This window comes from Anas platyrhynchos, chromosome 4 (genome assembly GCF_047663525.1).
Source record: "Anas platyrhynchos isolate ZD024472 breed Pekin duck chromosome 4, IASCAAS_PekinDuck_T2T, whole genome shotgun sequence".
NCBI classification, from domain to species: domain Eukaryota; kingdom Metazoa; phylum Chordata; class Aves; order Anseriformes; family Anatidae; genus Anas; species Anas platyrhynchos.
In genome coordinates, this window is record NC_092590.1 from 47,559,903 (window position 1) to 47,585,534 (window position 25,632).

Genomic DNA, 25,632 nt, shown 5'->3' on the forward strand with positions numbered 1-25,632 from the left:
CCAGTAAAATGAAAGCAGTATGTTTTTCTACCCGTAATGGTTGTGGTATTTGTTATGCACTTGGAATATTATGTGCATATTTGCACAAACCTGTTTACTTCCTTTTTTTTTTTATCATAACATTTCTTGTTTTAGATGAAAAGAAAAAAAAAAAAAAAAGTTATATAGCCTGCATTAGTATTTCTGTTTAATTGGAAAGCTGAGGAATAAATTATATGTTCTGCCCAAAACCAGTCCATGACAAACCCCATACAAAGTTTGGATTTTCCAGACTATTTTTACCTGAGGCTCTTCTTGTGTTTTAATCAGTAAAGTGAATCTTTCCTTTCACTTTTATTCATTTTTGTTGAACTTTGTATCATAATCACCACTTACTAAAACTGCCTTTGATATTCTGTGGGCTGATGTGTACTTAACATGTGGAAGGAACATGGTGAGCGTGGATGCAGGAGGGTGAGGTCTCACTGCACAGGATCAGGAGTCTTGCCAAAGGCGTAGCTGAGGTCAGGCTCTTGTGTTCCCTGCGGCGCCCATACTCTGCGTGGGAGGTTTTAAGTTAACCCTGGCTCTCTCTGGTTCTAACTTTTAAGTGTTGTTTTAATTTTAAGTGTTCTCGTTCATATGTGGAACTTGGCTTTCCTCTAGCTGCTCCCATAGTGGATATTTTTATGTAAATGAATAAACCTGTGTGCTAACAACACTTGCTAGTACTGTTGTACTACCTATGATTTGTCATAGTACTTATGATTTTTGTAGTACACATGATTTTCATGAGCCTGCCAGACAGTATTTCATAGGGCTCTCTGATCCTTCTTCCATATTACTGAGCTTTGACAGTGCCTAATAGAAGATATTTATAGAAATAAACTGGCTAAATGTGGGGTGATCTTTCTAACAAAGCCTTCCACTTTCCAACAATAAGCCCCAAATTGCTATCACATTGGAGCCATTATCTGTAGCAGGCATTTGTTTAATCCTGTTTTGAAGTTATTAATACTTTTTGATCCACAGCATCCTGTAGCATCAAGTTCCACGACTAGGCGTTTCTTGAAGAAGTATTCATTTGTTTAATTCTAAAGTTTGTTCCTTATCATTTTAAGAGTCAGTTTGTTCCTTAGTTATTGTCCCCTCCTCATCTTCTCCATACCATTTGTGGAGACCTCTGTCATAGCTTCCTTTATTTGTTTGTAGACAGTGTAATTACTGTTTCCTTGCAGAGAAGTTTTCTTTGTCTCTTTCTTTGCTGAGGCTCCTCTCTTCTACCATGCTGACATTTTTGGAGGGAAGGGTTAGAACTCTGTAGTGGTTTATACTTAGCCTGAACAGCCTGCAGCCTGTTTAAAATAATTTTCTTGGGAAAAAAAAAACAAAAAAAAACACCACCACCACCAACAACAAAAAACCTTTCAGCTGCTTTTTAATTTCCTTTTAGTTAGAGTATTTTATGTTCAGTTTTCGTTTCTTAAACTATATCAATATGCTGGCTGTATTTTATAACTGTTTAATTTATTATCATCTCTCTTCTCCATTCCAGTTACGTAAGAGCTCTGTGACTGCCATATTATGTATGAATAATTTAGAGTACTTTATTTGTTTTTGAACAGTATGTAGCCTCTGGGAATAATGAAGGGGACAGCACTACATGACTGTCAGCCATATGGGGATCTTCTGGTATTTCTGTCTAGACTGCTAACAATTTATGGACCACGGATTAAGAAATTCTAACCCAATATGTATAGTATTTTATGCTTCACTTTCTTACAGTATTTCAAGAAGTGTATTTTTTCCTCCTGTCAGAGATGGTCTGGAATATTTTGTGCTGGTTAGTAATGCCATCTAAGAACTGAATTAGATGGTTGTAGGTTCCAGGTTATTAGTGCCTGCTCAGAAAATATTTTCTTATATTTTGCTCATATTTTTCTCCACAGTTCTGTACAGTTTCCCGGAGTATTTCTGAGGCTTGATGAGTGTTGTTTGTACTTCATCATATGTACCATGCACAAACAACTGTATGCGTGGTCAGCCCCAGCTCTGTAATCTAAAACATCCATTCGGATGCTGAACACATAGTAGCTTAAGGTAATGGCATAAATTTCAATTACAAATACAGATTTGAGATGCAGTAAATGTAATGAATGGTGAAATTCTGCCTCCACAGAAGTCAGAGCCAAAACCCTTGTTTGATTTCACTGGGATCAGAAATCCAGCTCCAATGTGTTTTTCCTGGCTATGATTGAAGCAAAGCCTATTAAGCTAATGAAAACACTGCAGTGCTTTGAGACAATAGGCTACTAATTCATTTCCACAGTTGTTGGTTGTGCAGAATATACAGGAGGGCGTGCTGACATATTTAAAGCACCTAAGAAGTGTGGATGCATTTAAGAAATTATACATCCAAAGTAGAAGATTAGGTATAAGCAAATAGTTTGGAGGCAGACAGTAATAAAGTGACTTAATGTGAAGTGTTTGTTTCTTGGTACTGATGGTTTCTGTTACCAACTAATAGAAAACAAATCATCTACAATTTTTGTTGAAATGGGGAGAGAGAGTATATCTTTTTTTCTTTTTTTTTTTTTCACCCCATTTTTACAAACATTCATTATCCCAATCATAAACAAATAACACAGCAGCAGAAATTAGCATCAGAGAGTCTCTAGCCTGCTGGATTCAAGCAAGAATCTCCGATCACTTACTGTGTGTAGTACTTCTGAATTTATTTCAGTGCTGCCAGCGTAGAATTTACATTTAGGCATAATTTGGCCTAATAACTTCATCTAAGTAAAGTGAAATATGAATATATAATTTTTTTGAATCTGAACAAAGTATGGAGAGTAGGGATGTCATTGTATCAGTAAGCATGCTTTCAGGCCATAACTGTATAGGATTAAAATACAGACTCCTGATTACTGTTATGGCTGATAACAATTTATTGTCAATGCTTCATGCAGTAACAACCATTAACTTGGGCTTTTCATACCATAAAGTTGTTTAAGGCGCATATGTGTTTGGTATTTTTTTAAATAATAAAAAAAAGTTGCTACTACATTTTTACACACTGTGATCAGTGAGTATTTTGTGTAGATTGGGAAATGGCAGATCTGTTTCCTCAGTTCACCACGTTGTTGATTAGAACATTGAAATGAATTTTAAAGTCCCTTTTATACTGCTGTAATGGTTACCTTAATGTAAATAAAAATGAGGCCAAAAAAAGCTTTGGGAACAAAGACCTTTTAAGCTATATATTTACCCCTACTGCATTTCTGCCTGTTCACCACACCATTCAGATCCCTTCTCTTTTGGAAGCAAATATGAGTGTTGTGCGATAAAGTATATGTGCTGTTATAAGCATATTTTCTAAAATACTTATATACTTGTTATTGTTACATTTGTATAAAGCTGTTGCTCATGTTTTTCCATTTAATTTTATCTTTTTAGCTGTACTTCTTAGCTGCAGGAGCTTTTAGAAACACCAATGAAAATTTAGATATGTCAGTTGTTTTGTATATATCTTTCCAGACCTATAACTAAAAAGACCCTTTATTTTATCACTTCAGAGCCATATCTTTGTCTAAAAAAATAATACAAATCTTGATATTTGAACTCCTTCATTATTTCTACCCAAAGCTAGTCTCCTGTTGTTGTAGGATACATTTCAATTGCCATATAAGTTTCTCACAAAGTAAATGCCTGTGCTGAAACTCACTGAAGTCATTAGAAAATCTTTGAATCCCCAACCTTAACAAAAAATCTTCCTCTGTGGCAAAGAAATTGCTTTTTTTGGCAGAGAGATTTGTTTATTGCAGTGGGACTTGCACAATAAGGCTGCATCTAGAGTGATGCAGCCAGGGAACATTCCTGGACACTGGCAGTTGATCCTCTGTGCTGCTGAATGCTTAGCACGTTGCACAGTCCTCGCTTCTGCTAATTAACACGCTCCTAAGCACTTCCCAGACATGGTTCAAGAGGTTAGTGTGGTCCAAGGCCTATTCCCAAAAGGTGGTTCATCAAAAGCCACCCAATATTGGAAGATTAAATAGCATGGTTGCACGCTTCTGTGTCAGTTGGCCTCAGTTTTAAAAATAGTAGTTCTGGGCACATTTGGTTTACTGGTACGTAGATAGCTCTATGGTAGTCAAGCTAGTAAAGCAGGAGGAACAGGGTTCTGCTGCAATTGATAACTGTAGATGACTTTAATTAGAGGAACCAGATCAGAGATTATTCCTGAAGTCTTGGTTAGAATTTGAGGATGTAAGGACTGTCACTAATTTCTAGCCTCATCTAACGCAGTTATTTGGACCATCAAATGAACACATGCATAGCAGACTCAGTGCTTCTGAAAAATCTTAAGCTTCCTGAGCCCATTCTACTCCACTGGATCCTTGGATATATAGGCAATGAAAGTTACCATCATGTGTATTGCATTCAAAGCAAGGTGGCTTGATCCACACATATAAGTTATCTTTACAGAGTAGACAATAAATATGCTCTGTCCTTTGTTCATAGTCCTTGCTGTGTATATGCTGTGCACCAATGTTCTCATATTTCTATTCAATCAGGCTTATAATACCTTATTGCAGCTTAAAAAAACAAGCTCCAGAACTTGTTTACATCGCTCTTCACTATATTTTTTTTATTTAGCTTTTGCATTTTTAGGCTTGAAGAATTCATAATTTTTATCATTTTCCATATAATTATTGTACATTGTGCACAGTTAAGGTCCCCAAATTAATCCCCTGCTAGGGAAGTGTTCTGTCAGTGAGGTTGTTTTTTTTTTTCCTTTACAAATTTGCTTATGAGTTGTACATTTGGCTGTGCAGTTTGCAGCCAAAAATATTTTACTTTAAAGTAATTTAAAGATAATAGATGTCAATTTTCTGTGCCAACTACCTGCCTTGAAACCAGAATTGAAGCATGGGAACCATTTTTATAGACACACATTTTAGCCACAAGAATGTAGGCAGAATTTTCTGTTGGTCTTTCCATTTTAAATCCATTCCAACATTCTTTTTTTTTCAGTTGTCAAGATTCTTGCTGAAATACTCACTTTTGTAGGTCAACACCACCAAACTTTTAGTAAGAAAAATACCTAGAAAAAGCATTGTTTTACTTGCTTACCATCATCATTGTCTGTGGGTTTCATTTAGAGCTAAAATTTGATTAACATGTCACTATAGAGCTTGCAAAACTTTATGAATATTCTGATTTAAAGAAAAAATAGGTAGCTGAGTTATCCAGAAAGCTCTTGTTTGTTGTGTGCATGCTTAGAGACAATTATGCCCTGGAGAAGCATCTAGGATATAAGAAAGGGGAGTGGCCTCTTGGTTGAAGCTATTTCCTATTTCAAAACATACAAATTAAACTGTATGTTAGAATATCCAACCTACAGATGTTGGATACTTATCAAACATAAAGTATTTAGAAACAAGCAATTATTAAACTATATTTTCCTCTTACCAGTATGTAGCTGTAACTTAAAAAATGACACTGAAGAACAGCACCTTTTTACTGATTTTGCCTGCCTTCTTTGAAGTTATGGATCTAGTAAGAGTACATCCATACTGATGCTTGTATTTCTAAAATGTCAGAGTTTGCCAGCATATCAAGAACAAGAAAACTCACATGCTAAAAGATATTATGGCTGTAGGGGGAAAGGTGTTATGAAATTTCTTTCTATTAGCAAATGCATTTGTGGTAACATAGCTCAATGAGACTAATTTGGTATGTTTGACATGACCAGTCATTGGTAGGTTTTTTAGTTGTGATTAACAAACATTCTAGACTCATCCAGGAAATACCTTTGTACTTTTTCATACCAGTATGTAGTCTTTGTCATAGCCAAATTTACTGCATTTTCCGTAAACAAATCCATATGACAAGGACATTGATGTCCATAATTAAAGCTGCTGAGTTAGAGACGGAAAAGAAGAAAATGATTTAACTTGCTGTCACCGAAGTAATGAATGATGAACATAACTTTGGCTGAAATGGGATTGGGGAAAAAAAGGTTGGTTTCTCAGAGCTCTTCTCAAGCAGGCAGTACTAGGAGTGCTCTGAGTGCGTTGTCATGGCATTTTTCAGTTGTTCTACCAGAATCAGCGTATCTATCAAATCAAATTCGTTGATATTCGTGTCACTTTTTTTTTTTTTAAATCTTAATGCACATGTTCTGAAATGACTAGCAAAGATTTTACCAAAGTTGTTGTTTTCAGTGAAGTAAAAGAATATATAAACACACGTACAAAATATTGCAGCCAATACTTGCCAGAATACTTTATTTATGTTATGTTAACAGATAAAATTAAATGCCAGAGAAGAGACATTACATCAGACATTATGACTTATATGCCAGCTGCCAGGGAAAGATATTATCAGTAGCCTTTAGTAGTATTTGGACCAAAAACACATGGATGTGCAGCTTTCAGCATTTTGTATGATATAGAGTGCAGCTTCTCTCACAGGTCCTCTGTTTCTGGAACAGTGTTGGAATCTGTAGGCTGGATGAATACTACAGGAATATTCTCAGACGTCCATCCTTTAGGAGTCCTATTGAAGGATCTTCTGGTAGCAAGAGGGTTTGCAAGGATCATGAATCTCGGATCATTTAGCATCAGCATATTAAAATCTGGTACCTTGAATTTAACCAGCTTTGATGCTCTCTCAAAACCACCAAAGGGAGTGGCAACTCTGTAGATATTAGAGAAATTAAATTAAAATGTGATTTAAAAAATATTTTTCTCACAGGCATCAAAAGTATAGAAGCTATTTTAATTATAAAGATGTAATGTAATTTCTTGTTTACATTTTAACACCTTTGGGAAAAGTATGCTAATTGCTTTTCTGGCAAATTGTCTTTAATATCTGATATATTTTCCCATAGATAAAGACTTCTTCAGAGTTACCAATGGACAGAAAATCCGAAGGGAAAATAGATGTTGCAAGAAAAACTTTTAATTGGTGAGTCACAGTTACTAAATTTATTTTGTTGGTGGTGAATTTCTAAGTCTGAAAATCATAATTCAGCACGCTCTCCCTAGCAGGTAACTAGTTCAGGAAGTTCTCACCCCATTTTCTCCTATCCCCAGCAGCCTGTTCCTCCCACTAGACTATATTTCAGCATCACATTGTTGTACCAGCAAGAACAAGAACGTATGTAGGATATGTGATACAATTGGGTCATTTATGTGATCTGCATTAAAACAAACAAACAAACAAAACACACACACACACACACAGACACACACATAAACAACTTCAGAGGAGAATTATTGCAGCAATCTGTTTTTTATCATTATGTTGAAACAATTGTAACAATACAAGTGAGGAGGCAATGAAGTGTAATGTGAAGCAGAAAGGAACAGCCAAAGACAACAGCCATGGAAAGGAGGGGAATGGGTGAGGACTTCTTACTCTAGCTTTGTTCCTGAAGAAAATGTTTATGTAACTAAACCTTGAAACACTTGCTGAAATTGGCCCTAATTTGCAGCCAGTATTTTTCATGTTATTTAAAAGTACGTGTTCCCTCAGATGGTAAGTCTGAGAAACTAAAAGATAAGAAGTACTAAGCAGGAACTAACTGCTACATGCATTTGCAGATATTTTTAAGCAATAGTATTAAAAAATACCTCCCTTCATTTTTTTTTTTTTTTTTTTATTTTTTTTTATTTTCAGATTTCTAGGCTGTAAAAAATTGAGGGGATGAGGGGGGAAGGAGAGGTCTCTCACTTTTTCCAGAATCCTTTTTATAAGCAAACAGACTTGTGCTTTGCATTTTGATTAGCTGCATAACTTTGTTGGGATATCGTCTGTCCAGTTAAGAGATTTAAGATTTTAAAATTACACAGCAACACTGATTTCTGCAAAGATACATATATAGTGGCATGTGAAAATGATTTTTTTTAAAACAGATTTCCTCTAGCCCTTGTAGGTTTTGTGTGTTTGGTACCAAACAGATCTGCTGGTATATATTCCTAGTGGCTCCAGGTATTATAGTAGAAGCCCAGAGAAATAATTACCAACAGAAACTAAACGAGAAAAATTGAAGATCTGACTAGATCTGACTAGAATTTTCAACAAGGTAACTATGGATAAAACCTTTTTTGAATTAAGCGCACAAAAATAAAGAGATTAATCCAGAAAAAATGAATCTGTGACCTAAAAGAAATGGCATTTCTCTGTCATTACACAAATGATTCACTGATTCAGATTCACATGCAGATTTTGGCAAAAGGACTAGTGGACAATTCCAAAGGTCAGTCTTGCAAGATACAAAAATCATGAAATTTCTGGGCATGCATATTTAGGGAGAGAAGAGGACAGATTTGAATTAAGCTCTAAAACTCTTTCTCAATTGACGATATGATTTTGCAGTAGTAATCAGTCCAGGCATTTAACTCTCTTGAGGTCAAAAGTGAGTTCTTTGTATAAAGTGCCTGTGGTATCAAGCTTTTCTTGTCTTCTAGGTCACAGTGCCAAATTGGATACTGTATGATACTGATTAAAAATAATTGCTTGGTAATTGGCACAGAGTGAATGTAGTGATCTGCATTACAGGATAATAAAGATTGTTTTAATTGCTGCTCTAATTAAGATACACAGTCTCACATTGTCGTAATATTTAATTCTCATCAATATGTAAATCAAAGGAATATCAAGATGAATGGAACAGTAATAGCTGTATAAAATTCCAAACAATTCTATAGTGTTAAAATTCCTTCTTGTAGTACCTTTTGCTTTTAAGTGCAGAAATTTTCTGTTGGTAACAGAAACAAGAGTGTTTTAGAGAAATTTAAATGTATTTTGTGGGGAAAAAAAATAATCATGTTGTTCCTATATAAAATCTGGCCTCAGAGAGGCCTTTCTTGCATGCTAGGCAGAAGCACATGGTAATCAACATAAAGGAGAGTATAGTAATTGGCTACTAGATGTTAATTTTCCTTTATAGCAGCAGTATATTTTTGTGAGCAATAACTCGTCTGACAACGTGCTGTCATAATGACCTCTGTTGTGTGGACATCAATTGTATCACTTGACCTCTGATTCATTGTATAGAAGCCTAAAACTCGTGTAAAAATTCCAGTAGTCACTGCTCATAGTAAGGACGGAAATGCTGGTTCAGAGCCATAGGAAGTGGCACAAGGAAATATAAGATGTTTAGTAATTACTTCGCATATTCCTAAAAAGTAGATGTGTGATTTAATATTATGAGGCATAACCATGTTTATTTTTCACTGTTGACTTAGTAGGGCTTCTTCTTTTTGTTCTCAGTCTGTCTCATTGAACATTGAATTGTCTCAGCATAGGACACTAGTTGTTGATTTTGAAAGTTTGAAGCAATGTTTTAACTGTATCAGATTAACACCTTCTACTGCATCACCTTATGAAAAATGTGAGTTTCACTGTTAAAAATGGGACTGTCATTCTCTGAACATTCTTCTTATTGTTAATTCTGTGCAAAAAGAAGACACAGCAACAGGGAATTTGACCCTGTGAAATACTCAGAGCTTCAGGGTAGCTTAATGCAAGATTTAGTGCCAATTTCACAAAGATTCTAAGGAACTGGCTAAGCACTGAGTTTCCACTAATCTCTCACATCATTTGGAGTTAGGCTCCCAAAATTCCTTTGAGGATCTGGTTCTCAGCATTTTTACAACAGAGTTCAGAATCCATTAATCAATACAAGCAGAGCCCAGTCCAGATGGACCAGATTCCTGTAGTGTTTTTGAAACAGTAGTCTTTGGGAATTGAGAAAGCTGAGCAATAATTCTTCTGGTAGGAGAGGCAGAACCAGTCAGACTTGCTTGTCTTATGTGAGCAAGACGTAGTGCTTTGTGTGTCATTCATAATCCTACCTTTGACATTTTATCCAGCTTCAGGAAAGCAGATGGAATAAAGGTACTAAATGAACTGGTATTACAAACTTCTCAGCAAATGTTAATTTTCTAGTAAGAAATAAACTAAAAAGAGAAATCAGATGACATGTCTCTGTTCTGCAGCATTTATCTGCTAGCAGATTCATTGTCATCTAGGAGAGAAAGGGTAGCCTTGTCTGAAGAGTCTGTTACAGAAACCCTCTGAACCCAGTTTCTCTGATCATGTACCCTGCCTACTACTATCTGCAATTCATCCATTACTGGTTGTCTTACAGAAAGCCCTGCCTCAGAAGGCAAATGTGTTTATTGTTTGCTTCCAATGCTTCTTCCTTCATTGACCTGCCAGAATTGCAAGATCTCTGCAGTGTAAAATGCCTACTAGACCTCAACTAATAATTCTGTGAATTCCATAGTTCTGATTCTGCTACTGTTAAAGCCAATGATTAAAAAAAAAAAAAAAGTATTGGTACTTGGTCCAGAGCTGCCATGTTGCTGGCAGTGGAGAAAAACAAACAAACAACAACAACAACAAAAACTGAGTGCTCTTGAGTACTGAGTAAACTTTTAAGCCATGTTTGTGTGAGGCTGTTCAGACACAGCTGAGGTCCCTAGCTGCTAAAGTCATGTTGCTAGTTTGTCCTGGAGCAAAGAAAACTGAAAGGAACCTGAATATGTCTAGGAAAGTCCACGTGCCATTTTAACAGATACAAATGAATGAACTGTGTAGAATCTGAGGCCCGTTTCCTTTGGGAAGTCCTATGCATCACACTTACTGTTAGCCACACCCCGTTCTGACTAACGATGACTGTACTAGTGTTTTGCAGGAGAAGAGACATAATGGCACTTTGTTGAATGATGAATCATGATAGAAAGCCTTGATTGATACCCTCACTGATAAAAAGAAAAAAAGGCATCATTATATCACATTTTTTTGCTTTCTCTCCAAGACTGCAATTAAAGAAATCAAGGATGCTGTGACCTAGATGCACAGAATAGCTTATTATGATACAGACATAAAAGTCCAAGAGATACATCACTCTATGCCCAAAACCCATAGGCTGCTAAGTTCCTGAGGTGCCTGAAAGTTTTCCTTCTGCAAATGCTCAGATCTTACTTAGCTGTATTGGCAGCTGCACCTATCTTATACCAAAACTCATCTGTGATTCTCTAATTAATAAAATCTTGCTTGAACTTCCACTCCTGAAAACACACACAGTATACTACTGCAGCAAGCTTTCAGTAAAAGCATTTTCATTCTACAACCATGGCTAGTACTGTCGAATCCCTGTCAAATAATAGCATGAATGTGACCAGAGCTGTTTTGCAAGAGATGTCTTTGTAAGAATGGACCTAACTGCTCACATAGAGTATTCCAGAGGGGATGAAGCCCTTCATATTGAAGCACAAATGCTGCCCAAAAATACAAGTTTAAATGGATTAGACAGAGTATGAATCTTAGCCTAGATATCAGGCTGAACAACTAATAGCAGAGAGGTGTAGGTCTTGTTTTCTGCTTCTAAATATTTATTTCCTTTACTGTAAGGAATAACTAAAGTACATGAAAAGATCTGGGAACTCAGATATAGACCCTGGTTTCTCTTTCTCCACATGAGCTACTTAATTGTTCAGCTAGAGAAAAAGGATTGTTCAGCTGGAGAAAAAAAAGATGTTCCCCTGGCCCAAATAAGTTTACTATTTTCTGTATTGTGGTACAAGTCTTAACAAGGGAAGTGAAAAATGTTCCCACCTCTTCCTTGGAAGAGCCTGGAGCCATGTTGTTATACTTCTCAGGGTCTGACATTCCTTTAGAAATAAACCCAGGCTGGCCACATCCTAGGAAAATGCTCTTTCCAAAGAAATTAACCTTATTGCTGAGTATGCATTTTTAAAGAATACATGTGACCTCTGCTCTTTTTTTTTTGGAAAGGAAGCCCCTAATCTAGCCCTGACTTGAAGATAGTCAGCAATAATTAGGTGCTGATGGCCTTGACAAAGAGGAATTTAAATCACTTGAAGCATTCTCTGTAACATTTTCTTTTGGCTAGCTTGATAGGTACCGTGTGCTGGCTGTATTGAATCCCATAACCAGTCATCCCACTCTCCTATGCATTTTTAGGAGTATAGACACATAACTCATGGCTCTGAGATCGTCTCCAATAGGCTAGCATCTTGAATTGCAATTTTGCAAGTTCTTAATTTCTTTTGGATCTAGTTTTTCTTGCTATAAAACATAAGTCTGAGTGCCTTGTATGTATCAAACAGCTTTTTTAGGTTCACCGGGTATCTTTTTATTTTGACGTGGATGCAGATTTTTTTTTTCCAGTGAGGAGAGTGGTTGCTTTATTTAAATATCATGGATTATATCTCCTGCATTTTCAATTTACCAGTTTCATAATCTGGATCTAGAATTACATGCCAGGTTTTATTTTTTTTATGGCAGTTCCAAGGATGAATATTGACCTTTCCCTTACATGAATGCATGAATGTTCAACAAATTTGGACTGTGGTGAACTATGGTTCTGCTATATCATACACAGAGCAAGTCTTCACAGAAAGAAATCTGAACAGTTAGTGTTGTATAGAGGACAACTAACAGATTATGGGACAACAAAGCAGCTAGAAATTCACAAAGAAGCCATGAGATACTGTCTCAAGACACATATCCCTATTAATGGAGCTTCTGTGCCCTGTCTGATTCTGTCGTTCAACAGTGATGACTTGTATGCTGGACTCAAAATCTCATTTGTGTGAGGGACTGCTGATTCTGGCTCTGTTTCTATATATATACATGTATGTTTGGCTTTTTTTTTTTTTTTTTTTTTTTTCCAGTTACAATAACCATATTACATAAACTGTGCAGCTACTGTTCCAACATTGGCAGCTGTGGCTCATCTCTCTGATTTGTATTGTTATTTTGTTTGCTGACAAGATTGTGCTACACACTTGTGATGTGTATTGCTGTTAAGATGTAAAAATTAATGTAGTGTCAGCAGTGCCAATTTTGATGCTGCATTGTGGAGTATTTTCTCCTTGAGTTCATAGTTGAGGCCTGCCTCTATGGCAGGAATGCAAGTGATGTTTGTGGTGTTTATATTGCCATGCCTTTTTTAAAAATTTTATTTATTTATTATTATTAATTTGCCATCTATTTGGTGTTTTGACAAAGAGGTTTTGGTTTGTCTCAGGTGTCAGTAGCTTACCAGGGATCATTTAGTGAAAAATTGTCCATGACTTTGATATACAAAGATACTGTGAATGCCATGAATTAAAGCAAAGGACTTAAGTAAGAATGTGTTTTAAAACTTTCAAAGTATTTCCAAACTCAGTATTGTCAATATATAAAGAAGTTCCACTGAAAGCCTCAGTATTCAGTATGCTACCTACTATGCAAATAACTTCAGTCTCAGATCCCCTTTTATTTCAAATGTTTTCTCAAGCCTGCTTGTAATGTTCCATCTGTTGATTTGTTACCAAAGGTTACTGAAGATACAAAAAAAGTTAAATATGGTAAAAAAAAGCAAGCTGCTAACTGACTGGTCTGAGGGATTGGAAGAGGGATAGATTTCATTGTAGTATCATTGCCTAAAAATATAAGCCCGTAGAGTGTGAGTTGCAAAATAAATAAGTAAATAAATAAAATTAAAAAATAGAAAGGAAAAATATATGTGGTTTGCATTACAGTGTTTACAAGCCAAGTGTTTACTGAGAGTTTCCCTGATAGGTCTTATGAGGTCATGATCCCATACTTGCCAAAGTCAACAGAAATACTGTAGGCATTGCTATATCCCATTTTTCACATTTATTCAGTACACTGGATTCTGATACTTCTATTTCTGTGGTTGTTTTGTTCTTTCTCTCTTTCATTCAATATTTTCATTAATTAATCTTACATTCTTGGTTCTATAATTTAATTTTGGGTCCACACTTTGAGATGAACTATTTACCTTCTTAAAGCTCTTGTTTGCTGCCTGTAATCTGTTTGTTCATGCTTACGGGTATACTTGCAAAAACAGGTGATGGGTCTTTTTACAGCCAGTGGATACATTTCATTTCAGAGTAATTTTTCACTGCTCCATAAAAGCCAGTGTTCACTCAAAATTACCTGTTAAAGCTCCTGTAGTCGGGCAGTTCTGGCTTTGCTTCAGGTTTAAAAAGTTTAGGATATAAAGCCTCTAGCAGCTCTGGATCATCCCTAATGGCTTCTATCCAAGGAGACTGATAATACTTTGGCACAGAAGTAGTGTTGAACTTTTCAGGAGGAATTTCTTTTAGTGGTCCAGAATATCCTGCAAGGAGATCCAGGTAAACCAGTATAACAGTATATTGATTTTTCTGTTTCCTTACCATCATCCTATGTAAATAGGAAGTAATATACCATTATTTCACAGTTAGTTAAAGTGAACAATTGAATCAAGTGAGTTAACCAAAGCAACACAATACCAGAAAGCTCACAGGAGGTATTTGTAGCCTTTTAGATAACTGGTCTGAAGTATTCTACTCTTCTTTTGAGGGTAAGTTTATTTTAGTTTTATTTAAGTTTGTTTCTATCATTATAAGCATCTGTTTGAAAAAGGAGCACATCTACACAGACCTTGGGCTGAATTAACAATTAAATGTTAAAAACAGCCTTTTGGTTAAAAGTAAGATAACTCTATAGTTTTTGGATGAGATTTCCCAAAAGCATTAAAAGGAGTTAAGGTCCCAGCCATTCTATCAGATTTTTTGCCTCCATTTGATGCTTTAAAATGTCATACTTACATGGCTCTTTGATCATTTTCATCTTTTTGTTTGTTTGTTTGTTTGTTTTCTTTTCTTTTTGCTTTTATTTTCCCCTCTCTATAATCATCTGAGGATCAGGCTCTGATCAGAATTTTACTAAACAAGTGAATTCCTTATTCAGTGTTATTTCTTCTAAAGCCAAATACGATATGGCACAAATAAACATAAGGGGAAAAAAGCCCAGACCTTACTGTGCAATTTGAAGAATTAGAATCAGCTGAAGAATTAGAACCAGCAAGGGATTATTCTAATATATGAGTTTATAGTATTTATTTGAAAAACAAGGGAAATCTGTTTTCCTGTTTACCCTCACATGACATCTAGCTCTTTAAATTAATGCTGTTGCCTTTTGTAAGCTTAAAAAAAAAAAAAAAAGCACCCTGTGGTTTAATAAATACTCCTTTCACCAAAAATAAATATTTCTTGCCTAAAGAAAACTTTAAGATTTGTATCATGTTTTAGCAATGGAAATTACCTCAATTTGCATTGTATTTGGCCCATGGATGCAGAGAGCCTTAGCTGTCACTAACAGAGTAGCATTGACCTAGTTTACATAGACTGGAAAAGGTCTGCACAAAACATGCATTGAGTAATTCTGAACAAAGAATGAATTTGTAAAAACCACAGTCTGCTCATGGATAATTCATAAACAGGAAGAAGGGCTATATCACTGAATAAATTAATTAAAACAAATTAGCCTTCTCTAGTCTTCAAAGAATACAAAATAAGGCCTTCCTGTAGCTCACTGCTTTAAATAAAGACAACAGTACCCTCACAGTTAAGGACTTAAATAAAGCAGAACAGTGTATACAGCCAGGGGCAAATTCCTCTTTAAGTTACTTATCTGTAAAGGGTTCCAGCAAAACTTGCAATGACTTCAGATGTCCATTTACAGGTAATTAAACTACAATGGATAACTTTCAGACTGTTAAGCAGTGTGTTGTATCTTAGAAACTAGGGCATTGAAAAGTCAGTATATTAATCTGGTTTTAAATCTGAAGATCTGTTTCTCAATGTTTATAAGATCGATAAATATATGAGCAGTCTCACTGGAAAATAATGCATGCCTTCAGTTGAGGGAAAGGTAGTACAATGGACATATCAAATTGTTAAGAACGAACAGAAGCAACTGGTTTAAATTTCCATGGGTGATTATGATTAGTTATCTGACTCAATTTATGTATTTCTAATAGTAACTCCATTAATAAATTATTGTTAATGACATTGTTTTATAAAGAGCTCCTTCGTCTGCTGTGAGATGGGTAATAAATGCATTCCATGTCTATAAATTCATCTATTACCTGGGGCAATGTTGTCTGGATGTGGTGGGCTTCGGGGATCAGGTGTGTTAGGAGGTGTCATTGGGGCATGCTGGGGAATTCCTTCAACACTGAGGCCATCCATTTTAACACCCTGCATGGGCTCTCCACGCTGCATTCAAACAGAAATAAATATCATTGATAGCACAGGCAAAAAATGAGTCCCTCTGATTCTCTGTTGAGGGATGGAATATTACTTCAGCTTACAGGCCAGATCTGAGACCTAGGGTATATTATCCAAAGGTACACTGTCCTGCTGTTAGGTACCCTTTTTGCTAGACAGCAACAGTTTCACAACTCTCTTACAATGGCTATGTAAGCAAAAGAATAATTTATCAGTGTTAATAATGTTATCACAGCACAATTTTAAATGTCTGTATTTCAAGTGTGTGATTGTGATGGATTTATTCAAAGGACTGGGGGTGTTGGGAGCTAGAACAAGACTCCTGAAACTTCATTACCATCCAATTAAGTTTTCTGACTGTTTCCAAATTTGGGGATATTTGAATATTAATAGGTAGTCTAAGAAGAGATTTCATCCCATCTGCTGCTCATACCAGTCACCACTATATCTACCTGTGCCTGTGGGCTGTATAGTTCACAGCAAAGAGTAAAGCTGGTCACTTTGGCAGGGGGGCCCATGGATCACAGATGCTAGAAGTTGTGATGTGCCAGACAGGGCCCCCTTGCTGCCCAAAGATTCAAGAAATCCGGCAGGTTTAAGGCATATGAGTTTCAAATCACTGATTCATCAAAGCTTCTCTTCCTATATAGGTTGAAAATGCACTGTATTTGTTGAATTGCTTTTGTTTGGGCTTTTCTTTTCCTGTATTTATAATAGAAATAACAACTTCAGTGCAGGCCACTTTCTGGCGATTAACGATATGCTGTTATTTTCCACCCTCCTATTGGGTCGTCAGTTCTAAGGAAACATCTAAAGGCTTAATCATTGTTGCATAAATATAGATGGGAGTCTTATAAGAAGTCAGTATCTTATTTTAGCTATGACACATAGGCTAAAAGTAATTTAAATATAGACAGTTCCAGAGTATGAGTTTCTTAAAGAAGGAAAGCAAAGAAACTATACTTGTTTTAACCTGAAACATACAAGCAAACAAAATATATCAAGGCAGTATGTTTTGGAGCCATCCTAAAATATGTTAGAAATATTAATTTTGGCAGCCAGAATCATAACATTGGTGAAGATATCACCAGTGGTGGCTAAATAGGCGTTTAAGGGAGGGGAACAGAAACCAAAGAGGCATCATTTCTTCCCATGTCAGAATGTCATAATGACTGTGCAGTATGCATGTGTTTTTGGGGGAAATTCCAGGGAAGAAGTAGAGAGATCCTTCAGCATTTGGATTAGCAAGACAGTAGTAAATTACAAATGCATCTTACTTTCTGCTCCCAAAATCTCCTTATGAGATGCCGTAAAACAAAAAATAATTCAATAGACTCAAAAAAACTGCATTCATTTTATTGTTTCTTATTTAATTGCAAGTGTGTGTGTGTGTGTTTTCATTAATAAAACTGAACGTAGTTTGAGCAAAGCCATTGATGTTTTACTGTTTGGTTCATCAATTACTCATTCCCTGTTTGTACCAATACAAACTTTAGGTTTTATCACAACAATACATTACATATAGTCACTATCTTTTTTATTCCAAGTGAAGGTTTTGATTAAAGAATTCAAAGTCTTTCTATGGATTCTCTAGGGTTCGGATGCTAATATAATCATAGCATCACATATGTGGGATTTAAAACAATAAAGACATGAAATTACAATGGAAGTAGAGGGGCTGCTTGCATACTTTATTAGACTGGGCATACAGTATTCATTGTTAAATGAATAAACCATTATTACATTGGAGAATCAGACAAAATTTATGAATGTTTTTCTCCCTCTTTGCAGAGATCAAACAAAAAGGTTTAAGTATTTCACAAAGGCAATAAATGAGACATACATCAGGTGCATTTAGTTCCTCCCATGAGGATTCCCAGGGTATCACTAATGCTTTAACCCAGTTCCTGAGGGCCTAGTTCAGAGAATAATTGTCTTTCAGTGACAAGCTTCATCGTTTGTCCCCTTGCTGAGACATGGAAGGCAAGAAGTCTCAAAAATTTCTGTCATTTGAGAGAGTCACATAGCTGCCTGGCAACTATGTTGAGACCACCACCCTATTTTAATAGGAATACTTCCTGGACGTGTAAAACAGACTGTTACTTCTTCCAACCTTTTGAATATCATTAACTAGTTAACTTTCAGTAGTCAATGTGCCCATTATTGTAGGACAAGAACTCCAGTCACTAGTAACCTGAATCTGAATTTGCATGAAAATTATTTGAATCTGATGTCCTGAAGTATTAAGGTCTTCAGATTTTTTATTTTTATTTTTCTACAGGAGCCCAATAGATACAAATAGCTCACTTCATATTAACATTGTTCTAGTATAGTATTTTACTCTTATTCTTCCTGAAGCTACAAATAAATCAGGTACATAATGTATCATGAGCACCAAGGGAACCCCAGGCTAGTCTCACTGTGTTTCATTAATAAGTTGTTACAAATACTCACGTTTCTTGGCTTGTTTGTTACATAATGATAATTTTCGTACGTGTATTTGTCAGATCTCCGCTGACGTCTCTTGAAGAGTCTTGCCCCTCTGTTGCTGAGTGTCGATAGTTCCTCTACCATGATATCTCTTGGGGTGCTGACCTTTTTTCCAAGGTTTAAGCTGGGTGAGACTGAAATACAAGGGATAAATACATACCTCTGTTTTTCATAAATGCCTGATGTCACATACCCTACACCTGAAACCTGATGACACATCAGTGCATACTTATCTAATACATGAGGCAGCTTCATATGGTGTTAGTGAAATTAATCATTTTCTAAAATTTTGGAGCACCACAAACCTGTTTTTCAAAGATGCTAAGCACCCCAAGCTCCAAATTTATTTCAATTCAATGACATTCGGCTGTTCTGAAAATCAAGTCTATATTGTCCTGCACACAGACTAGTGAAAACTGGCTTCTGCTGAAACCTAGAACAAAATTCTATCTGACCTCAGCATTCCCAAATCAAACATTAAGTTAACTTTTTGCCCTGCACTGGATAGATGAGCAGATTGCTCCTTTTAAGCACAGCTACCAGTTTCTTATTGCTTAAAGCATTTTATTATGACTTACTCTTTAAAACCCCACTTTCTTCTGAAATCTAGGCCATTTTCTACTTTAAGAAGAGTTTGTATTAGAAAGTCTGTATTAAGTTGTATTTTTTGTTATTTTTAAAGAAAGCTTCAAAATAAAGCTTAAGGTGTTGAAAATGAGAGACAGAACAAATTACAACATGCTTTTAGGAAACGATAGATTTAGAATGTTTTATTTTTTACTCTGTCTAGGGGGAAAGTTACAAGCAAGTCTTCTCAAAATGACACAAGCAGATACTGAATTATTAGGTGCAATATTAGTTTATTCACCGTTGAAGAAAAAAAAAATATCTTGTATTCTTTTGGTGAGCTCCTAGGGGTTTTGAAAATGAAGGTGCATAAGCATGGAAGAGGAGATCAACTGAGACAAATAGAGTAAATAGAGAGCACGGAATATCAGAAAGTACCGGTTATCTTTGTGGTGATGTTCTGGAGTTTGGGGTGCTGGTGGCATTGAGCGAGCCAAGTGACTGAAGTCTCTCACTAGGTGTCCTCAACCTATAGACAAGGCTTGGACCTTAGAATACAATAACTTCAACACTGAACAAACTATTTTTGTATTAATTTATTTCTGCTTAGAACTTTGTAGAATTGAACAAATGCAACAATAATTAGATCATATAGTAGAAACTGAATTTTCAAGAAAATCATTTCCTATTGCCACTTACATTAATATTTGCCATTTTATTAGTTAAAACTATTCTCCTCAGTTGTTCATAAACTTCAGGAAGAAAAATGGGAAGGTGCAATATGCTTTGAGGATTATATCAAATTGGTGCAGTGTGTTTCTCTGATCCACTTTTCAGTATCACATTCTGTTATTTCTTTAATAATAAATCCTCCTATTGTTTACATATTCTAATTATCTACAGGTCTTAAAAGTATGAACTTCAATATATGTTTTAATGCATTAAAACAAAAAGAAAGCAAATTAGATGTAAAACACTGTATCTTGCTTCCATGGCAAGCAGACAGGAATCCCAGTTTAATTAGCTGGGTAGGTCCCTAATGTCAAAATTAATTTTGCATATGCTGGGGGAAAAAAAAATAAAAAGAGTTTTATTTTTAGTTTCAGACTTTCATTTGGAGTGCATGGCATATGTCTCCTACTAACTTTATGATGGAAAAGCAATGTGGATTGCTGACATTTAGGAAAATGTAACTGAGATCAGTGCTCTGTTTAGCCCAAGCTTTACAGGATGAGTGTTCTGTGTACTAAATCAAACAGGTTTGTGGCCGTGGAGTTCATCACTGCTGATCCTCTTTTGTTCATACTTATTTCAATCAAATGCTTGCAGTAGATTTAACTGGAGAAAGAGCAGGCTAACTGTGTCATGAACCGGAGCATGGACTTCTGCTTTAAAAATAGTATGCATAAAGAATCCTAACACCCTTCTGATATTTAAGGGGTAGCTACAAAACAGGGAGTTCTTAACATGGAAGAAAATGACTCAGCTTGTCCAATAAGCCATATCAGTGACAGATAGTGGTGGGGTTTTGGCTCTGTGGTTGAGATAAGCGCACTAGTTATTGGCCTGCAGCCTGAAATGTTGACCAACAACTCATATTTTGATGTTCTTATTTTTCAAGATTACTTCAGGGGCATGGACTGTTGAATGGTTTTATATTAGTAAGGGAAGTTTACCTTTCAGATCAGCAATATTTTCCTGTAGAAAAAGCTTGTCTTCATTGTCTGTGGAGTGGGTAATACGTAAGTCATAAGAGACTGAGGTGCCAAGATGATTGCAGTTCTCTGTCCAAACCACTCAATATTCTTCTGGGACATGCTGGATGTTAACTATTTTGGGCCTTGCTGTTCCCTTACATACGTGCTGTTCTTGTTAATGTTTACTGTAGGCTCCAAGGTACTTTGTAACCTACAGTTGTGTACTATTGTGTATCTAGGCAGCATCCCAGAAGCATAGGTGTGAAGTTCATTTGAATCCCCTGCCAACTAAAATCTAATCTGCTGTCTGGTTTTATAATGTGTCTAGGGATTGTTTCAGTGTCACTGCAGGAAAGGTGATGAAGAATGAGAAAAGGGGGACATTTAGAGGATGATAGGAAGAAAACATCTCCAAGTCCACTTCATAAATGGGCATTCATACTGGAAGTTTAATTTGTAGTTCAATCCTCATCTTAACTTTCTAGTTTAATGTTTTTATTTGTTCCTGCCAAGCCCTCCCTATCCTGCCCTTAAAATCTTAACAGATTTAATTTAAATATGATTTATCTATTTTCTCCTGCATTCCCCCAATCCCTTTTAATCTTCCAGTAAACAATCTTCTAAATACCTTCATCTGGATTATAAATTTTAATAATGAGTGTCGTAGTATATGATACAGTTTTTCATAGTATCAGGAATAAGAATGTGTAACTCCATCATAAAAGATCATATAGCTACTGAAGAATGAATTTAAGAAATAGGACAGAACTAGACATGAGATTTAAGTGTAATTGAATGTTAACGGCTTCCTCAAACATACATATATACATGTATACCTCTGCCAATCAGACTTAGGAAATATAACATTAAGCAAAGTCAGCCAGAGAAAAAACAGTTAGGAAGGTGACCACGTTCCTCTCTCTTCTAACACTGTAAGAGGGTTTACAGGTAGTGTCTATACTGCAACATGTAGTGACATGTAGGATTTCACTAGAACACAAAGTCATGTACCACAGGGAGATGTGGGCTTTCAGTCATTACTAACCTAGCCCAGAACTGAGACACTGGTAAAAACTTGGATGACTTTGTATCTTACTCACAACTGTTTCTGCTTTTTTTTTTCTTCTTCTTTTACAAGGAGTTTAACTGTTTACCTGAAAGCATTATAATAAAAGGGGATAAAATGAGAACATATCGGGTATACTTTCTGAGAGTCGTTACAAGCCACAGGGACTTGCACTACAGAATCTTCTATTACTGTTTACCTCTGTTAACACTGGAGAGTTTTATAGGTCTGCAAAACAAGGTAGATTCTTTTCTGGATGAAATTTAGTTTTCATGCAATTTACAGATACAGAATCTTCATTACTAATACTGATGCAAAACCCAGAAAGACAGCAGTTTGTCTCAGGTTAAACTTGCTCAATTAACAATTAGGGGAAAAATACATTCTCGAAATTAAAAGAACTGAATTTAGTCATTTAAAAAACAGATTTATCCCTGATTTTTCCAAGATTTGGTCCCAAAGGACTAGTGTATGCTTTGTCTCATTATGGCTTTGGTTATCCTCTGTTTCTAAATTGGTTTCACTGAGCTTTTATAGTTATAAATTTCAGACTCTTATCACACACATTTCATGTAATTTCGTATTTTTTTAACGTTAAGTGTCCCAGACATCCAAGACATAGAACTAGAACATACACGTAAAGAGTCTGTATTGCCTTCAGTGGCCATGTATCATACCATATCTTGTAGAATAAACTGTAGTATCTATGTGTATAAATCTAAACTCGACAGCAAATCTGATAATACATAAATAATGAAAACAAAGATAACATGAAGTAAATGAAAGCATCAGCACAGATTATCCAGTAATTCCAATGATTTCCAGAACTGTATGGTACATTTATTAGTATTACTATGAACAGTATCATTTACCACATGAATTGCCTGGATCTCTACAAACATAAGACAGACAGATTTTCTGCCCCGAAGAGCTTACAGGCAATTTCAGGCAAGTATAGTAGTTGGGTTTTCAGTGGAAAAAAAATAATAGAATTCTAATGAAATCTGTAAGGGCAGGCTGGGTTTCAGACTTGTGTGTTCAGTGGAGAATGGAAGGGGGGAAGAGGTATTTGCTTAGAAATAGAAAGTATAGAAAAAAAAATATGGAAATGTCAGGACTAGGACCAGGCAGTGAAACTTGTAGCTTCTTTTTTTCTGAATTCATTAGGTCTCTGGTCCTACTCTTCCTGCAATCAGACAGGTCAATTAGTGAGCACAAAAACCATCCCCAAATTCTTTGGAGCAAAAGACCACAAGAAAGATTTTCAGTACTGGAATGTAATGTCCAGTATTTTTCTGATGTAGGCAGTATGATTTTCATAAAATCTAAATATTAAAAGAGCTCCCTGCTGGTTGTTCTTGTTTGTTTTGTTTTCTTTTTCTTCAGTGAGACTTGTGGGGTGTTTATCACTTTTTTTAAATTGGTATTTTTCATATGCTAAAATATTTTATCATATTTTTCATATGATAAAAAACGTTCATAGGGAGGATTGAAAGGATCTCCAAAAACATCCAGTACGTACCGAGTGAAAGCCAGGAAGACTTGTATTCCCAGATGAGTTAATTGCTTCTGAAGGTGTCACACTAGACGCCTACTTTTTTTTAAGAACTTGTTTTTGCAAATCAAGCTACCTTCTTAGTGTCTGCATTTTCATCAGTGCAACAACAGAAGAGTGGTGGCTATGCACTAAAGAAAATTGCCACATTGCTAGTAAATTTTGTTAGTTACAAAGATTAATTATGCATGGGAGGAACAGAGCTGTAAACAGTTGTTTCAAAAATTTATATCATTCATATGAAAAAGCAAAGTGAAACAGAGCAAAAGAAGAGGATGCAGACAGATCAGCATGTTTCTCAAATGATAGCCTTTTAAAATGGAATGAAGTCATGTTATTAACCCCAAATAATATTCTGAAAGGCTATCCTAGCAGAATGTACATCAGCTGTTAGATTACTTCATTCCTTCACAGCAGTTGTTCATCTGAAAATAGCTTTCAAATGAAAAGAGGCAACTACAAAAGGATTAGTTACCATAGGCAGCATGATACTCCCCCAAGATTATTTATGGCAAAACACCCAGAGACAAAGCTGTAAGAGAGTTAAACTCTGTGATTAAAAATATTTCAGGGAGGGCTAGAGGACAGTGCATATAGAGTAAGTTGGGTTCAGCGCTATACCATTTCTCTGTATTTCATCCATAATGGCTGATGCTTGTTGTTTCCTCTCTTTGACCATGGCAGAATGTGATAACATTGTGATTTTCTGATATGATTTTTCCTTGCTGAAAGAAAACACACATTTTTATATTGTTGAGCCAGCTTGCAGTAGTAAGCCAACTTTAATTTCTGATAGCATGTTTAGAACAGCTGAATATTGAATTTAGTTATTCCTGATCTAGAAATACAGTGGTTTTAACTATGCAAAATGCACTGCAGTTTTTGCCTGCAGACAGATGCTAGGATGTATTCTGATGGATAGAAAGTTCCAAGGAATGAACTTTGAGTTGGATATATACATTTTGTAGCAAAATCAGTGTCGGTGATCTAGGCCTTCTCACATCTACACATTATATTAAAAAAAATAAATTCATAATTAATATTTTAATTATAACTTGCTATATGTTTTCAGAAATGTTATTCTGTTGGTTTTTTTTTGCTTTTTTTTTTTAAATCTAATAAAGAATTTGAGCAACTAAATAAGATGCTCTGGCATCTTTAAAGGAAGTGCAAATTTGACTAGGTAAAAAAATAAACACTTTTCAATTGCAGAGTCAAGAGGTTACATAAATGTCTTTTATCTGACAGTTTGTAGGACAGACAATGTCAAAATATTTCAGGAAACAATACACTTACCCTACTGTTTTGTTGTGCAGATAAAAGCGTTCTCAACCCTTTAGTTGAAGCTTCAGGAGTTAGTTATGAATGGGGATGACCTGCCTGGTCCAGGATGGTTTCTACCCTTGTGCTTGGATCTGCATGGTACCTAGTACCGAGGCAAACTGGGGGCTGATCCTCTTCAAAGGGATTGGCATCCAGCTGACATCAACTAGTTATATATAGCATCAAACACTCCAGCCACTCATATCTTCCTGGCAAAAGAAGAGAACAGAAAAGATTCAGCTGCACCCACAACAAAGAGAGTTTATGTCCCTTTCGGAGCTTATTGGAAGATTTAATGGAATGCTCCTCTCATACCCGTACAGATCATCTCCTCATCACCTCTGAGAATAATAATCTCTGTGTTATAACCAGGAAAGAGACATTTAAAAATAAGGTGTTAAATATATGGATGGGCAAGACTATCAGATGAGAATGGCATGGGCTAATCCTTAGTGAAAGATGAAACCATGCTTCAATAGTAGCTGATAGCTAAAGTCAGTAGCAGATGGCCGATACACAAAGTCTGTTCTGATAAAGAAATGAGAATTTTTTCAGTATTGTAAGTGGTAGGGAGTAATTGTCAGTATTATAAATGTCTGGGAGTAATTTTTCAACAAGCACACACCTCTCAAACTCTTATTCAAAATCTTGTAATTTTCTTTGTGCATTAGGAGCAGAAATCTGCAGTAATTTGAAACTTGGTCATATTCAACATTCCAGGATACTGTTGTATCAGCTTGTCAAAGAAATTTGTGATATGTGGAGTACAAATATTACGTGACAGCAAACAACTTTGGACAGAAAGAAACAGGCAGAAAGAAACATTCCCCCCACAACCTGTTG

General features: G+C 35.8%; 1 protein-coding gene and 1 long non-coding RNA gene across 4 annotated transcripts; one reads left to right on the forward strand and one right to left on the reverse strand.

Annotated features, from left to right (window-relative positions):
* Positions 1-219: 219 nt before the first annotated feature.
* LOC110351648 (uncharacterized) lies at positions 220-12,692 on the forward strand. The gene is made up of 3 exons (XR_002399318.4): positions 220-2,079; positions 6,878-6,954; positions 12,310-12,692. It is a non-coding gene; the product is annotated as an uncharacterized lncRNA (long non-coding RNA).
* Positions 6,246-24,956, reverse strand: MYOZ2 (myozenin 2). Of its 3 annotated transcripts, none has more exons than XM_005013498.6 (6): positions 24,763-24,949; positions 24,088-24,191; positions 18,546-18,715; positions 15,950-16,079; positions 13,972-14,155; positions 6,246-6,684 (listed from the first exon to the last, which is right to left on the reverse strand). In XM_005013498.6, exons 2-6 carry the CDS (start codon positions 24,161-24,163, stop codon positions 6,453-6,455), a joined length of 792 nt encoding a protein of 263 aa, XP_005013555.1. In that variant the 5' UTR covers positions 24,164-24,191; positions 24,763-24,949; the 3' UTR covers positions 6,246-6,452. The 3 variants fall into 3 exon arrangements, with proteins under 3 accessions (XP_005013555.1, XP_071893605.1, XP_021123786.1); XM_072037504.1 differs by lacking the exon at positions 24,763-24,949 and adding an exon at positions 19,587-19,677; XM_021268111.4 differs by lacking the exon at positions 24,088-24,191 and having other exon boundaries at positions 24,763-24,956.
* Between the last annotated feature and the right edge of the window lie 676 nt (positions 24,957-25,632).

Coding starts and splice junctions, on each gene's coding strand:
- MYOZ2 (XM_005013498.6), bottom strand. CDS start 24,163: ATGTTATCACATTCTGCCATGGTCAAAGAGAGGAAACAACAAGCATCA. Junction 16,080..18,545: donor TAACAAACAAGCCAAGAAAC/GTGAGTATTTGT, acceptor GTTTGAATGCAG/CGTGGAGAGCCCATGCAGGG. Junction 14,156..15,949: donor TCCAGACAACATTGCCCCAG/GTAATAGATGAA, acceptor ATCTCCTTGCAG/GATATTCTGGACCACTAAAA.